Raw genomic sequence first — 18,129 nt, forward strand, 5'->3', positions numbered from 1 at the left:
TCCTATCCCTTACAATTCTCTCTCAGACTTTGCCCACAACAGAAGTGAGACTCACCGGCCTATAGTTACTAGGGTTATCCCTACTCCCCTTTTTGAACAAGGGAACCACATTTGCTATCCTCCAGTCTTCTGGCACTACTCCTGTAGACAAGGAGGACATAAAAATCAAGGCCAATGGCTCTGCAATCTCCTCCCTTGCTTCCCAGAGAATCCTAGGATAAATACCGTCAGGCCCAGGGGACTTATCTATTTTCACCTTTTCCAGGATTTCCAACACCTCTTCTCTACATACCTCAAAGCCATCCATTCTACTTATTTGTGACTCAGTATTCACATCGACGACAATGCCCTGTTCCTGAGTAAATACTGAAGAAAAGTATTCATTCAGTGTCTCCCCAATCTTTTCCGCCTCCACACGCAACTTCCCACTACTATCCTTGACTGGACCTATTCCTACCCTAGTCATTCTTTTATTCCTAACATACCTATAGAAAGCCTTAGGTTTTTCCCTAATCCTACCGACTAAGGACCTTTCATGTCCCCTCCTTGCTGCTCTTAGCTCTAAAACACAGGCATATAAGAGAACTATAGCTAACACACCTCGCACAGACAATCTCAGAGACACACAGCAGCCCCAACCTCTACAAATAGAACCCCATACAAATTTACAGTGTCCTCTACGCACAGACAACCAAGTACACATACATAGACACGTAGACACACAGAAATAGTCCGCCCTAGCATACACACAGAGCAGCGCAGAAATAAAATGCACTGTAAGGCACATAAAGAAAAGTCATGATTTGGAGATGCCGGTGTTGGACTGGGGTGTACAAAGTTAAAAATCACATAACACCAGGAAAAGTCAAGACTATGTTACACGCCAAATTTCTCTTGTAAATGCTCCTGCGTAGTGTCTTGCAACATTTTATTCCAATAAGTACGCTATATTAAGATAAGTTGTTACAAGCCAATCACAATCCTCTAAATTAAACTGTTTAATTTGAAAGAGCAATCTGTCGAGTTGGAAAAGAGGGTGTAAAATTTCTGAGGTGCCTAAACATTACAACAAGAATGTCTACACCAAACATTCTGTAATGTGGACGCTGCCTGAAATCGCCCAGGGGCACTAGGACCCAAAAAGAGCCGCTCTCTCTTCCCCCCTCTGACCACAGTTAGTGACTGCTGATTCCATCCTGCTTTTGTTAAAACCGCAGACATGCAGCTCAAAGTCCTGCCTTTCAGGCCAGCTCAGTCTCAGCCTCTGTCATGTCTCGCAGCAGCTGGGCAGAGTATCCAGCAGTACGCCAGCTCTCAGCATGGATCAGGGAAGCATCCTGGTGAGGTTCCTCAGGCAGGTACACAACAAGAAACACAGCAAAGAGGAGACAATTTCGGGGGAGTTTCTGGTGAGTCTCTTGTTCAGTTTGCTCTGCGAAAGCCGAACCATGTAGGGGATGAGAGAGAGAGAGAGAGAGAGTGCTGTTCAGAGACAGTCTGCCTTGAAGTTAAGCTGGAGAACTGACTGAACCGGTTACAGAGAGGAGACAGTGCAGCTCCCTGCCCTCAGACCTGACACTGGGCTCCCCGCTCCTTCACTCTTTACAAGCTCTCGCTCTCGGATTTTTGCATTCTTTATTGAATTGTAAAAGTTGAAAGAGGAATAGTGTTCGCTATCACTAACTAAACACCGTAAGCGGCTGGCCTGCAATGATGATATGGAGGTGCCGGTGTTGGACTGGGATGGGCAAAGTTAGAAAAATCACACAACACCAGGTTATGGTCCAACAGGTTTAATTGGAAGCACTAGCTTTCGGAGCGACGCTCCTTCATCAGGTGGTTGTCAACCTGATTGAGTCACCGTGTCATTTTGGGGCACGGAATTTTAATCATTCGGCCCATTCAGTGGCTGCCGACTTTCTATTAAGTCAATGACTTTTAGCAACGAGCCCCTTATGATTGGGATCTCTGTCTTGCGGATGTGTGTATTCGAGGTTCAATTTTTAGAAAGGGAAGTGAAATCTGAGGGAGTCTCCATGTTTAGAGGTGACTGAGTGAGTGTTGTTAATACCTGGGGGTCTGGGAGTGTACCCGCTGTATGTGTAGGGGAGCCCAGGAGTGTGTTAGTGTGTGTACACAGTAGGTTATTGCCAGCTGGATAGTGAGAGTAAGCTGGGGTTCTGTGTTGGGCTTTGATCCCCATTCTGAAGAAAAGAAAAAAGTTACACCTGAAGCAGTTCAGAGAAAGTTCATTTTGCTGGTTCCTGATTGACCATGAAACATTGAGCATTGGAGTTTAGGAGAATGAGAGGTGATCTTATTGAAATGTGGAAGATCCTGAGGAGGTTCTTCATAGGGCTGTGAGAGTGAATGTTTCCCCTTGTTTAGAATTGAGGGATGGAAGTTAAAAATAACGGATTTCCTATTTAAGACAAGGACGAAGAGGGATTTTTTAATCTCTCTGAGCTGTAAGTCTTTGGAACAAAACAGAACTTGCTGGCGAAACTCAGCAAGTCTCACAGTATCTGTTGGAAGAAAGCAGAGTTAATGTTTTGAGTTCAGTGACTCTTCAGAACATCATCATTAGTCTTTGGACCTCTCTCGCCCAGAGAATATAAAAGACTGGGACATTGAGTTATACAGAGTTTTGACCAATGAGTAAATATGGAGTTACGTGTGTGTGGGGATGGTGGTAGACAGGGGATTGGAGCTAAGGATATAATCAAATCGGCAATGAACTTATTAAATGGCGGAGCAGGCTCAAAGGGCTGAATGGCCTACTCCTGTGCTGAGTTCTTATATTCTTTTGTGTACACATTTACCATTTTTCAGGAGCTTTCTTCCAATGAAAGGCACTATTCCTGGGATTTAACTCTCACTACAAACCATTTCAATAAAGTGAAACTCCATGTAGGTTTCTGCCCAAAGTTGTTCCAACCCTTTTAATTAGGATTTTTGTCAGAAGATAATTTTGTTTTTTTTCCAAACAGTTTGCAGAGCAGTGCAAGTTATAAAATGACCCATCATTAAAGGGAGTTGAAGATATTTTTGAAGATAAGTTACTGGTTTATTTTTAGTGGTGTGCAAGCAACTACAGCGTAATGGAAGAGCGTTCAAAATGGCTTTCTAGGCCACAGGAACTTCAATAGCATGAGGAGATGACTAATGTAGTCTGGCTAAGAATGTAGAGAGCTCAGTCCCATGAAAATGTCCACAAGCTTTCATCTGTCCCAGGTAGCCCATGATTATACAATGGAGACCATTTGGCCCGTGGTGCATGTGCTGGCCCTTTGTCTGAGCTAATTTGTTTAGTTCCACTCCCTTGCTCTTTCCCCATCACCCTGCAATTACTTATTCCCCAGTTCTCCTTTTGGAGATCACGATTGAATCTCCTTCCACTGTCTTTGGAAGGACCACAATGCCAATTCTCCAGACTGTCGGTTGTAAGGAGACATGACGTCAACTCGGCTTACATTCCTTACAGAAGGATGGGGAAATGCTTCGTTTAAAGATTGCTAGAATCATAGAACCAACAAAAATCAGTAGATGCAAACATAAAAATAATTTAAAATTTGTGATTGGTAGTTTTTTTTGCCTTATAAGGATGTGAAGTGTCCTAACTTCATCCAACTACCTTAACAAGATCAGGTGTAATGATATAATAATTAGGAGGAAGTGGTCATATTCAAGCATGCTCCTCTATTCTGTACAGAAAACTGATGACCTTCACCCTAAACTCCACCTTTCTTCCTTACTTTTCATTTCAATGTTTCAGTTTCCTTGATCCACGCTGGTAACCTCTCTGTATCAATCCTGTCAAGTCTTTCCGAATCTTTCATGAGTTCACCTCTCATTCTTCTAAACTCCAGAAAGTGTGAGAATAGTTTACTCAGCTTCTTGTAGTAGGACAACCCTCTCATCCCACAGACCAATCAAGTGAACCTCTATTCACTGCCTCCAGTGTAGTTCAATGTTGATGGCAAATGTTCTTCCATTTAAGGTGGCTGGTTATACTAACTCAGGAAGCCCGACTGGAAACGAACATGGTTTATTGTTAAACACCAAAATAGAGCCACTATTCATGGCGTTTGTAGGCTAGAACCAGCCTGGGACATTCAGTTCTGGGTCTGCTTTATTCTTTTTTTGTTACATTCATAAGTGTTATCACACAAAACTGAATGGTTTTCTGAACACCAAATCACATGACATTTTTTAAAAGCTGTTTTTAACTATCAACTACAACCAGGAGCTGCTTTATTTTCTAATCATCCTGCTCAAAGATGTTAATATACACCTCTGGAGCAGGTGGGACTTGAATCTGGGTCTCCAGGCCCAAATGTAGGGGCACTACCACTGCACCACAAGAGTCCATATAATCCTTTTCTAAGCCACCTAACAAAGATATTATTACACACCTCAGGAGCAGGTAGGACTTCAACCCAGGTCTCCCAGTTCAGGAGCAGGGACACTACCACGGTACCACAAGAGCCCCATGCTATCCTCTGCTAGCATCTCAGTTAACATGAGTTTCAGCTGGGCAGGCTGTTGCCTGTTACCAAGGTAACTCAAACTCAACGAGCTCCATTTGGAGATTTTGGCACCGTGGTTAGCACTGCTGCCTCACAGCACCAGGGATCCGGGTTCAATTCCATCTTCAGGTGACTGTCTGTGTGGAGTTTGCACATTCTCCCTGTGTCTGCATGTGTTTCTTCTGGGTGCTCCAATTTCCTCCCAAGGTCCAAAGATGTGCAGGTTAGGTGGATTGGCCATGCTAAACTGCCCATAGTGTCCAGAGATGTGTAGTTTAGATGGATTAGCCTGGGAACTGTGGGTGGGATGCTCTTTAGAGGATCGGTGCAGACCTGATGGGCCAAACAGCCTCTTTCTGCACTGTGAGTGTAATGAATGATTTCCCATGGGTCTTGTAGAGGTTCTCCCACCGGTCTATTCAGAGGCAAGAGTCATGGGTTATCACGTGACTGAACTGGCTGATTCTGAAGCTGTAGATCTTTGAGCGTATGGGGCAGGATGTGCCCTGATGTAGTGGGACTCAAACTGTAGGATGTGCTTCCTTTTCGTCTCCACTACTGTTGTGCCTCATCAATAAACACTCAGACTAAAACTATGTTACAGCTTGATGGATCAGTTGTCACCATCTTAACAATTGGTAACAAACTTCTCACTGTCACTGTCGCTGCTGCACTTTAGAGTGTGTTTGAAGCAGTTTCTTAGTTCCAGCGAGGTTGACTTTGGCCATCTAGATGTAGTGTTCACTCACAGAATCCCTACAGAGTGGAAGCAGGCCATTTGGCTCTTTGAGTCCACAATGACCCTACGAAAAGCATCCCACCCAGACCCACCCCCTTACCCTACCCTACCCTATCCCTGTAATCCTGCATTCCCCGTGGCCAATCCACCTAACCTGTACATCTTTACACTATGGGAGGAAATTAGAGGAATCCCATGCAGATTCAGGGAGAACATGCATACTCTATATAGATAGTTGACCGAGGGTGGAATCAAACCCAGATCCCTGGCATTGTGAGGCAGTAATGTTAACTATTGAGCCACCATGCTACCCTCCACCAAAGTTGACTTTGCATGAATTTGATCTGAATGCTAATGGAGCTGGCTTCAAGGAGCACACTAACATTTGGTTGACAGTCTTCCTATAATTCTGGAGAATGTGGTGGAAGCATTACTGATGGAATTTCTCCCATAGCCTTGTTTGTAGCGTATATGCAGTCTGGCTCACTGCATGCTAGAAGTGTGCTGACTACAACTGCTCTGTACATTTGATCTTTAAGGAACTATGTCCTTCTGTAAACATGGAAACCAATGTCGTGTACAGTATTGCAGATGTGGTCTCACCTGTAAAGTTTCAGCAAAACTTCCCTATTCTTGTTCTCCAATACCTTTACAATCAAGACCAACATGTTATTTACCTTGACAATCACTTGCTATATCAGCATGCCCTTTTTCTTGTATGAGTACCAACAAGACTCCCTGATAATCAGCAATTAAATTTATTTAAAATGTTTTTTTCTAGCATTTTTTTACCAAAGTGAATAACCTTCACCACATAATACCATCTCCACCTTTAAGCCCACTCACCTAACCTGCAGACTCTATGTCCTTCTCACAGCTTACATTCCCACCCAGTTTTGTATCATCTAAAAATTTACATACGTTCCTCTCGGTCTTGTCATCCAGGTCATCAGTATTGACTGTTTACAGCTGAGGGTCTAACACTGATCCTTGCAGCACTCTACTAATCTCAACCTGTCAACTTGAAAATTCCCACTTTTTCCCTATCCATCCCTGTCTGTCCATTAAACAATTCTCTATCCATGTTAATACATGATCTCCAGGAGTTCTTATATTGTGTACTGACCTTTTTTATAAAAACCTTTATTCAAAGTCTTTTGGTATGTCAAGTACACTGCATCCCTTTATTAACCCTACTACATACATCTTCCAAAGACTCTAACAAATTTGTCAACCATGATTTTCCTTTGTCTGCCATATTATGATTTTCTGAGTTTATTGTTAAAACTTCCTCATTAAAGAGGTTCAGTACTTTCCCAATGACTAACTGATCTATAGTTCCTATTTTCTCTTTCCCTCATTACTTGAATAGTGGAATTGCTATTGATAGTTTCCAATTCATTGGGACTATTCAAGAATCCAGAGAATTTTGGAAAAGCACACCCAGAATATGGACTATTTCTGCAATTATCTCTTTATATTCCTAAGACATAGATCCTGGAAATTTGTCTGGAAATTTGTCTGATACCTATTCCCTTACCTTAAGTTTCTCACTAATTATCTTCATTGTAACCCTGCAAGATGGTGCTGGATATGGTCGACTCCTTGTGAGCTCCTGCATGCAGATCTCAGTTTCCTACTTCTTACAATCGTTCTACACTTTTTAAACTTAACAGCATACTTTTAAAAATTACTAATAACTTTGTTTTATCTAAACTCACAGCTTTGAAGCTCCTCCAATCCTCAAAGCCAGCTTACTGGCTACCCTACTGTTGTTAGAATACTGAATGGACTCAGACTATTCACATTCGTGTTTTTGTTTTTCTGCTGTTTAGCTATTTTATGCTTATCTCTGCTACTTAACTCTGTGATCTGTCTGTATCGCTCGCAAGACAAAGCTTTTCACTGTGCCTCAGTACACGTGACAATAAATTCAATTCGATTCAACTCCATCCAATTCAATTTAATCACCCTCTAGTTCTAGTCATTAATTCCTGTCTTCTACTTTGAGGACAGATACAAAATATTTGCTCAACGTCTCGATCATTTCCTCATTCTCTATGATGCCTCCAAGGGAATAATATGTCCTTTAGCTGCTCCCTCTTATTTTATAAACTTGTAAAAGTTCCTGCTCTCTGTTCTTAGATTAATGTTAGTTTATTGTTGGCTTCTATTTTTCCATTTTTGATAAACTTCAGTTGATCTTTTATCAGTGACTATGCTTTGCCATATTACAGCTGGAAGCTTGTGGAAGTATTGAGGGTATAGACTGTCTGTTAGAGAGACAGGAACCCGTGGATACACATGTAAATTGTTACTGAATATTGTGCCGTCAGATGCTTACAGAATAGCCAGCATTGGGTGTTCCCCATGATGATTAAAAGCAATTGGACAGATACCAAGTAGGCAAATAACCGGTAACCTGCCACTCCAAATAAGTGGCTGCACTGTTTTGAGACATGTTATTCCAGAAATATTTGGTACAAATGTGGGAGGTGACAGCTTAGTGATATTATCACTGGGCTGTTAAATCAGAGGGCAAAAGTGAGGACTGTAGATGCTGGAAACCAGAGTTCCTGATGAAGGGCTTTTGCCTGAAACATCGATTTACCTGCTCCTCGGATGCTGCCTGACCTGCTGTGCTTTTCCAGCACCACTCTGATCTAAACCGTGTTAAATCAGAGACCCAGATAATGTTCTGAGAGCCTGAGTTCAAATCCTGCTATGGGAGAATTTGAATTCAATAAAGCTCTGGAATTAAGAGTCTAGTGATGACCATAAAACCATGTTCGCTTGTCATGAAAAACCTGTCTGGTTCATTAAATATCATTCATGGAAGTAAACTGCCGTCCTTACCTGGGTCTGGTCTAAATGTGTCTTTAGACCCACAGCAATGTGGTTGACTTGATTCTTAACAACCCTCTGGGTAATTAGGGATGGGTAATAAATGCTGGTCTAGCCAGTGATACCCACACTCCATGAATGAATAAAAACAAAACGTTTGACACAAAAACATGTTTCTTTAGTCTAAAACAAAATATCATGATCAGGACATTATTAGAGGACAGAGCTAGGGCTTGGCACAATTTGAACATCTGAAGCTTTCTCCCCAAAAGGCTGTGAATGTTGGGACCAGCTGAAAGTTTCAGAACTAATTTTGAACGATTTCGTTGATATCAAGAAATATAAAGCACCAGTAGTACATTCAGTCATGATCTAATTCGGTGTTAGAACAGGCTCAAGGAACTGAATAGCTTTGACTGTTCCTAAAGCTGCAAAGCTGTTCGTTGATATCTCACTGAGAAAATTTTTTTTGGGAGGGGGATGTGAAAAGCCAGATCCTCACAAAGATCAGGATGCGAGACAGGTCAGCAGTTGAGGAGCAGAGAGACCGCAGAAGGCTATGGAGACAGGGAAGACGACAGCAACAGAGGAGGAGGAGAGACGCCATGAAGATGCCAACCAGGATGAGAACTTTAAAATTAATTTAAAAATGAAAATTGGCAAAGCAGAAGTGAACCTAGAGTTTGTAAATGACATTGTGATGCTGTTTTTAAAAGGATTTGGGCATCTGGCAATTAAGCATTTGTTGCTCGTCCTTAATAGCCCTTGAACTGAGTGTCAGGCTGGACTATTTCAAAGGGCACTTAAGAATCACCCAGCTTGCTGTGGGTCTGGAGTTGCATGTAGGCCAAATGCAGGTAAGGATGAGCGATTTATTTTCCTAAAGGACATTAACGAATGAGGTGTATTTTTACAAGTGATGATTGTTTCACCATCAATGAGACTTGCTTTTGGTTCCAGTTTCACTAATTAAATTTGAATTCCAACAACTGCCACAGTGGGTTTTGAACTTGTGTCCCCAGAGCATTTATTTGAGCCTCCGGATCAGTATTCTGGTGCCATGCCGCCACTTTCCCCCCCACGTCCCTCATGCGAAACAGAGATCTTCAGACCATCGTTCTATTATCTGTTTAATGTGCCAAACGTGCCCGCCAATAAATTTGAAGTCCCACTTTAATCTTCTATGTTGAAAAAAAATTAGTTCTCTTCATTATGCTTACGTTCCCTTCAATTTATTTAATATGTAAGTAGCTGTTGTTAAAGGGTGATAATTTGCTGCAGTTCTATGCAGCTGTGGAGCTGTGGCCCATCTTTCTGTTTGCTGCACTGTGTAACTTCACATTTCTGTCAATCTCACTCATCCTCAAGTTTATTCACACCCCCACTGGCAGCTAGGCCGTCAGCTGACTAAGCTCTTGCATTCCAACCCTAAACCCCTCCTCTTATAAGATGCTTCTTTGAACTTATGTCTTCGACCAAAATTTTGGTCATCTGACCTAATATCTCTTCATGCGATTCAGTGTTAAGTTTTTGGTGTAAACGCTTTTTTGTGAAACATCGTAGGATATAAATGTAAATTGTTGGTGCAAAGTGCAACACGATGAAACCAAACTTCTCAACTTGTTAGAAACTGGGCAATGCTCAGTAGTTTTGACTTTGATGTTGGTCGTGGCTAATCAGTGATAGCTTTCTTGATATCGATTAACCAGCCAAATTGTCATTGCATTGTAAAAGCAGAAATTGCTGGAGACACTCAGCAGGCCTGGCAGCATCCATGGAGAGGGAGCAGAGTTAACATTTTGAGTCCAGTGACCCTTCTTCCAAACTGGTCATTGTAATTGGTTGGCCATGCACCATCCTTCAAAGCCTGTAAATAATTATTTTTGAGGACCCTCGTGGTGCAGTGGTAGTGTCCATACCTCTGAACCACAAGGTATGAATTAAAGTCCCACTTGCTCCTGAGGTGTGTAATAATATCCCTGTACAGGGTGATTAAAAAAAATCCAAATGGTCACTCTTCCTTCATCCAAGAAACACCAAAAAATCACAACCACTGGCTCCAAAACTCAACGACCGAACATGTGGCAGAAAGGAGGGAATTGAATTGAGTTTATTGTCAAGTATACCGAGGCACAGTGAAAAGCTTTGTCTTGCAAGCAATATGGGCAGATCACAGAATTAAGTAGCATAGATAAGCAAATAATAGATAAACAGCGGCAAAAACAAAAACACAGGTCCAGTTGAATGCTAAGAGTTTGAGTCCATTCAGTATTCTAACAACACTAGGGTAAAAACTGTTACGAAACCGGCTGGTGAATGTGTTCAGGCTTCTGTACCTTCTCCTTGATGGTAGAGGTTGCAGAAAAACATTGCCAGGGTGGGATGGATCTTTGAGAATGTTGTTTGCCTTTCCTTGACAGCGGGCCTGGTAGATTGCCCGGGCCGAGTTCACCACTCTCTGTAACTGTCTCCAATCTTGAATGGTACAGTTGCCATACCAGATAGTGATACATCCAGACACAATGCTCTCAATGGCGCACCTATAAAAGTTCGCAAGCGTATTTGCCGTCATGCCAAATTTCCTCAGCTGCCTGAGAAAGAAGAGACATTGTTGGTCCATAACTAGTGTGTCCACATGAAGAGTCCAAGAAAGCTTGTTGTGGATGACCACTCCCAGGAGCTTGACACTCGCAACTCGTTACACCTCTGGGCTGTTAATGTGTAGAGGGGGCTTGAGTAACATCCCACCATAGGTCAAATATGAGTTCCTTGGTTTTGCCGGCATTGAGAGCTAGGTTGTTCTTAGTGCCCCATTCTTCCAGGTCTTCCACCTCCAGTCTGTAGTCTGTTTCGTCGCCATCTGAGATTCAACAACTACGGTGGTGTCATCAGCGACCTTGTAAATGGCATTAATCTGGTATTTGGCGATGCAGTCTTGGGTATACAGTGAGTACAGTAGGGGGCTGAGTAAGAGACAAAGTATGAACAGGGAATTGCAATTGGAAGGAAGCTTGGTGGGGTTTAAATCCTGATATAGATGTCAAACTTCAATCAGGTCTGACCTCTGTCCTCTCTTTTCCAGAGTGTTCAATCTTCCCTGAGAGCTTCATCATCTCAATTCTATTAACATCCTTGATAATCGCAGTGCTTTAACATCCTGTTTTTGATTAGCAGTTTTTAAATAGTTTTATGTAAAGCGTACTTAATATTTGTATTCTTATCAGTTAAAATCCACCTGCAGTTGCAAACGCTAACAACTCTTTGTTTGTTGATTTGGAATTTTTCCAACAGTGAAGCATTAACTCTGAGGACGTAACCTTTGTAAACCTTCAGGAAACCCATCCAGTGATAGAACAGCGACTGCCTTACTCCCAGCAGAAGTCACATTTCTTGGTTCACTACTTGCTACAACACTTTGCTTCCAATTCTCTGACATCCTGTTCCCCAGAGCACTTCTCTCCTGCCTGGAATTGGAACAAATCTGGCATAATCATTTTATAAACATGAAAAGCTCCCTCAATTTGCAAAGCTTGCAGCCACAGTGATAGGGTTTCTAACACTGGGAATTTCTTTCTACATGCATCCAAACCCAAAACTCACACCATTGATCACCTGACACACCCCATCCATATGGCACTCACCTCATGGTTAATCAGAATGTTAAAACCCTATTGCTTGGGCAATATGATTATTCTTAACTCTAAGTCAAATAACTTTGCTCCAAACTTCAATATTGATACAAACAAAACAAAGCAACATGTTCCTTCCTGTTGTAGTTTTATTCCATGCAGCGTCCTTTGGTCCATTGTTTAATTCTCAGACACTCCAGGTCAATCATGGACAATTGGCAACTCATTTACAGAGATGGAGTAAATAGAATCAAGAGTAGGCCATTCAGCCCTTCAAGCCTCCTCACGGTTGATTATCCAACTCAGTCATCTGTTGCTGCTTTCTTCCCTTGCCCTTTGATCCCGTTAACCCCAAGAATCGCATCTATCTCCTTCTTGAAAACATTCAATATTTTGGCCTCAACCCCTTTCTGGTGGTAGTGAATTTTACAGGCTCCCCACTCTCTGTTGAAGAAATTTCCCTCATCTCAGTCCTAGAGAGATTCCCTCATATCCTTAGACTGTGACCTTCTGGTTCTGAAAACTACATATCAGAGACCACAAAGCCTTAACGATCTGAATGTTAACCTTTGAAACAAGAAGTTAAAAAAAACATATATATTAGAGCTCTAACCAACTGGCCAAGCCAAATGTCCACAATTTGATTGGTCAAATAAGGGCAACCACACATCCTGTTATGAAACTGTATAATAATGTGGTTCCCTCACCCATCTTTTCTGTCACTGAATTAATGTACATTGTACACACACAGATATCATTCTCTTCTTTTCCACAACTATTGGACTTCCAAAAGGGGGCACTGAAGATTCTGAGTAAACAAAGATCCAAATATAACTTGTTTGAAAAATACCAAGATATATGATAAAATTAAGTCCCGTGTATTCTCAAACACCATTTTATAGTTACTCAAAAAAAACAGGAAAATTTTCCTACCCTGCCCAAACCATAGGTTTGACTTCACTGATTATTCTCCTATTCCTGCGCTACCAGCTCTGAAGTCTTTCATTTGAATCCTCATACAATTGAGATCTTAGACTTTCTCAGCTTTGAATAATTAATGCAGAATTCAAACCAAATACTTCTGGCTTGGAAGTTTTCGCAAACTGAAACTGACACTGAAGTAACTTATTCACATAACTGCTCTGAACAATTTCCTTTTTTGAGGAGAAACTATTCTTATATCTGTCTTCAATAAGATCACCTCCCAACTGCATTCAAAAGTGTTTACATTTTTTAAAGCTAGTTTCTGCTAAGCTCATTCCTTAATGTTTTTATCCCTTCTCATGTTGTAAAACCTCAATATAATCAAACTTCCATTAACTCTTCAGGAGGTCTTCAGCCATCTGCTCTCTGGTGCATGCTGGTTTCAAATTATAGTTTGGAAAAGCCTAGCCATGGTTAATTATTAAACACTGTGACAAAGAAAAGACCAACATCCCTATGCCTCTAGTTTAAAATCTAAATTTTAAAATAATTCCATTAATATGTACATAAATCACACGCTTCCACCACAGAGTTCAAATATACAATTCCCTGAAAATATGAGCACAGGTAAATAAAGACATGATTTTAAATAAGTCAATGGTTATAAATAGGTATAGGTTATAAATAATATAGGTAAAGGCATAGATAATGCAAGAGATGAGACATGAAAGCAGCAGTAGAGAAAGGCATTTTTCAGCTTTGGTTAAACCACTTTGGACAGTCCATTTTTGAAAGATTTTTAAACCATAGAGGACAATTAGTGTGGATTCTCAGAAGGGAGGAGTAGAATTATAAAGAGAGACACTGTGACTGTGTTTCTTAAGAGCAGTCAAGGCTATGCCCAAACTTAAGAAGATAAATTTTAAACTGTGAAGGATTTTGATGGAATGAATTATTATTTATTAAGATTGTTTCCGTTTGTTGGGGAGTTGTTGAGGCTGGTTCATCAATTTCAAATCTCTGCTACATGAATGAGAGGAGTGATTGTCGTAATAGAGAAGTACAGTATTGCATCTTTTAGGGAAAATTGGAGGCATCTTGGAAGAGAGGATGGTACAAGGCTACACAAATACACAAGATCAGTAAGTGGGTTTGAGATTGGCATAGGAAAAATTTAGTGGGGACCATTACTTTAAGTTTGGTTAAAAGTGGAAACTATGTGATATCAAATTAGCTGTTCACTCCACATCAAAAGCCTTTTAACGAGCTTCAATGGAAAAACGGCTTAAGTGGGCTGCATAATTAGTAATCATTTCAAAATCAATAATCTTATACAAGGACCATGGTTCCCCACGTACAATGAGATGAATGGTCTCCTGCACTAAAATAAACTGTTCCTGTACATCTGTACGACGAAAGACCATTTACTAACCGATACTGTTTTACCAATTAGAAAGTTAGAAATTACACAACAGCAGGTTATAGTCCACCAGGTTTATTTGGAAGCACTAGCTTGCAGTGCACTGCTCCTTCATCAGGTAGCTACCTGGTGAAGAACCAGCAGTGCTCCAAAAGCTTGTACTTCCAAATAAACCTGTTGGACTATAACCTGGTGCTGTGTGATTTTTAACTTTGTCACTCCAGTCCAACACCGGCACCTCCACTTCATGATTACCAATAAGAGGTATTGCTGATTGCTCAGAAAGAATTTAAGAGCATTTGCTTTTCTGGACAAATAAGGGATGCATGTTTACAATTAGGGATCATTTCCCTACAATAGGGAAGCTTATGTGTAACCTAATAAAGATAAATCATGAAAGGATTTATTTAAGCAAACCTTCGAGATAACGTGTAGCAAAGACAAAAACTCAGGATGTGAATATAAAATAGTCGCTAATAAATCTAATAAGGAATTCAGTAAAAACCTCTGCTCAGACGGTGGGAGAATGTGGAATTTGCTCCCACAGTTAACCTGAAAAGGACAGATGTTCTTAAGGGGAAGCTGGATATGAGGAAGCAAGGTGGGTGGAGGCTTAAGAGGAAGAGATCAGAATTGACCAGTTGCTGTATTTCTTTGTAGAAGCCAAGAAGGATGAATGGAGAAAACCTGGCTGAATTCAGGTTTTATGATCCCAGGTGATGGTAATACTGCACAAGTTAGATCCCAGAATGAAATCTGTTTTGATAAACAATAAGTTTTATTGTTATAGTTGACAATACTCACTGGAGTAGTGCATTGGAAATCAAGCCACACTACTTACAGAGTCATCACAAATGCAAAAGAATTTAGTCAAACTTAATGACAATTTGGTTACAGTGGTGGTCAGTCACTGAAGATATTCACACGAGGCTGCCAATATTCTTTAACAAAATAATACAAGTTGATTACACAAAAGAAAAGAAAACAATCCGGAAAGATTGCAACATAAACTGCAAGAGATTTAAACTTTTTTTCCAGCAATATCCTTCACAGTCACTCAATCCCAATGAAGTATGACTCCCATCTTAAGTATTTAATTTCTGATGCAAATATCTCTATCTAGATTGTCCTTGGATGGCTCTGAAAGCCTGAATACTTCTTTCCAAGTCTGACAGCCTGCAGATTTCTAACAACTCCCACAGCCTGGAAACTTCTTTTCTTTTTCCAAACTCAGACAAACTCTGTCCTTCTGTACATCACGGAGATTTAACTTTGTAACTACTTCTTCAGAAACTGCCCAGGCAGTTAATCGAGTCACTTAAATTAAGTCACATGCTTTCTAGGGAAATCTGTCTTTCGTTCACTATTCAAAATAACTTTCTAACTTCTGTTAAAACAAAGCACGCCACTTTCACAAAACTGAAAACTAAAATCTATTTACCTCCACTTTCAAACCAAGTTCCCAAATAATAGCAATGTACTACAAAGTATATCACAGGGCCTGAAGCCACATTATAGTAACATGGGGGGGAGATATATTTCATTCTTTACTTTTTCAAATTTTTTTCCCCTAAACACTTGTACTGAAGGATCTCTACCTGAGTGCCTTGTACCTAAGATGGTGCTGTAAGTGGCAACTTGTAAACTTTTCACTGTACTCCATTTGAGTATGTGTGACAATGAAACTCATTCATTCAATATATCCCAGAGAGTAGTTATAATGAGGAACTTGGGGAGGCAAATAAGGGAAATAAATGAAAGGTCATGAGTGTGAATATATAAATAATTACAGAGCAGATAGCTTTGTTTCTGTGCTGTAGAGTTTATGATTAGATTAGATTACTTACAGTGTGGAAGCAGGCCTTCAGCCCAACAAGTTCACACCGCCCCTTCGAAAAGCAACCCACCCAGACCCATTCCCCTACACCTAACACTACGGGCAATTTAGCATGGCCAACTCATCCAACCTGCATATTTTTGGACTGTGGGAGGAAACCGGAGCATCCAGAGGAAACCCACGCAGACATGGGGAGAATGTGCAAACTCCACACAGACAGTTACCTGAGGCAGGAATTGAACGCGGGTCTCTGGTGCTGTGAGGCAGCAGTGCTAACCACTGAGCCACCCTTTTATGTAATTCCTTACAATAAATACATTCCTTCTGTGAAAAGTAAAGTAAAGAAAGAGTGAGTTTTGGATTGGCGGGACAGTTGCAGTTGTTGTCTTATGATCCTTAAGCTCAATCTTTGTTTATTACCAAAGAAATTTGGAAAATTAAGATATTTCCTAATCAACCTGTTTGGGGATGTTTTTAAACACCTGCATTGCAGGTGGAACTTTAAACCAGGCCTTTCTGTCTCAAAGATAGGGACACAACCACTGCATCACATGAGACCCCTGTTTGGAAAATTGAAGTTGAGGTTAATTTATTTTTTATCACCACCCTTTAGATGACCCTTTAGAACTCAGATGAATAGGAATTTATTCGGCCAGAGGGTAGGGAATCCGTGAAACTCATTGCCACAGGAGACTATGGAGGCCAAGTCATTGCGTATCTTTAGGACAGAGATAGATACGTTCTTGATTGGTAAGGGGATCAAGGGTTATGGGGAGAAGGCAGAAGAATGGGGTTGAGAAACATATCAGTGCTAAACACTGAGCCACCATGCAGCCCAAGTGAGGGAGTGATAAGAAGCCACAAACATAAGATAATCACAAATTGAAAGGTAAAATAAAAGTACTTGGAAAGAAGAAATCATTATCAAAAACAAAGAACAGGTTCTTTGAAAGTAAGTGAAGTGATTGAAAAGATTCCCTTCAGGTGACACACCATCTTGACTTGAACTTATATCATCATTCTGTCACTGTCGTTGGGTCAAGTTCCTGGAATTCCCTTCTGTGTGTGTGATTCCCCAATCCATTACTGTTTCAGATGGGAAACACCAAATCATTAAGCTCTGAGTACAGAGGAATGAATTGCCTGCCTTGCTCCCCACTTTCTTCAGGCATCCCCTTGATTGGTCACAACAAGGTTAATTTCAAAACTGATCCTCTTCCTTATGGAGGAGTTTTCTCCCACATTCAAGCTAATTATGCTTTAAAAGAGTCAATTTAACCAAACTTTCTTGAATTAACAAAGAGTGAATGTATTAATAGTCAATGCACCACATATACAAACAGGTCAGAAAGTAGGGGTGAGTCTAAAAGCGTAAAACATGTTTTTAAAAAAACAGGAATATGGACCTGTCTCTGAAATGTTCATGGAGAGCTGACAGTGGAATACTGCAACTTTCACAGTGGATGTTACTGGTAGCATTGACATTTATAGTTGGACAGGATAAGAACAAGGACTGCAGATGCTGGAAACCAAAGTCTAGATTAGAGTGGTGCTGGAAAAGCATAGCAGGTGAGGCAGCATCTGAGGAGCAGGAAAATTTTCCTGCTCCTCGGACGCAGCCTGACCTGCTGTGCTTTTCCAGCACCACTCTAATCTAGACTCTATTTATAGTTGGACAGTCAGTTTTGTTTTCCTTAGTTTTGCAGGTTGATTGGTTGAGGCTCTGCAGTTCTGTTTCATTTCTACCATGACTGAATTCCAGCCATCAGGGTGACAGACAATCCTGATTACCTGGACCATCTCTGACACCTCTCTCCCCTTCCTGGACCTCTCCATCTCCATTAGTGACGACCGACTTGACACTGACATTTTTTACAAACCCACCGACTCCCACAGCTACCTGGATTACACCTCTTCCCACCCCATCTCTTGCAAAAATGCCATCCCGTATTCCCAATTCCTCCGCCCCCGCCGTATCTGCTCCCAGGAGGACCAGTTCCACCATAGAACACACCAGATGGCCTCCTTCTTCAGAGACAGCAGTTTCCCTTCCCACGTGGTTAAAGATGCCCTCCAAAGCATCTCGTCCACATCCCGCACCTCCACCCTCAGACCCAACCCCTCCAACCGCAACAAGGACAAAACGTTCCTGGTGCTCACCTTCCATCCTACCAACCTTCGCATAAACCAAACCATCCGCCGACATT

The 18,129-nt window shown here is 41.2% G+C and overlaps 1 protein-coding gene across 2 annotated transcripts in view; it reads left to right on the forward strand.

Annotated features, from left to right (window-relative positions):
• Positions 1-1,044: 1,044 nt before the first annotated feature.
• LOC122563025 (tyrosine-protein phosphatase non-receptor type 22-like) overlaps positions 1,045-18,129 on the forward strand; it is a 96,945-nt gene continuing 79,860 nt past the window's right edge. The window contains exon 1 of one of the 2 annotated variants that reach the window (XM_043716337.1): positions 1,045-1,409. In XM_043716337.1, the coding sequence (XP_043572272.1) occupies positions 1,320-1,409 (90 nt within the window). In that variant the 5' untranslated portion in view covers positions 1,045-1,319. The remainder of the gene's footprint in view (positions 1,410-18,129) is intronic. The other variant, XM_043716338.1, reaches the window with a different exon arrangement.

This window comes from Chiloscyllium plagiosum, chromosome 26 (assembly GCF_004010195.1).
Source record: "Chiloscyllium plagiosum isolate BGI_BamShark_2017 chromosome 26, ASM401019v2, whole genome shotgun sequence".
Classification (NCBI taxonomy): Eukaryota; Metazoa; Chordata; class Chondrichthyes; order Orectolobiformes; family Hemiscylliidae; genus Chiloscyllium; species Chiloscyllium plagiosum.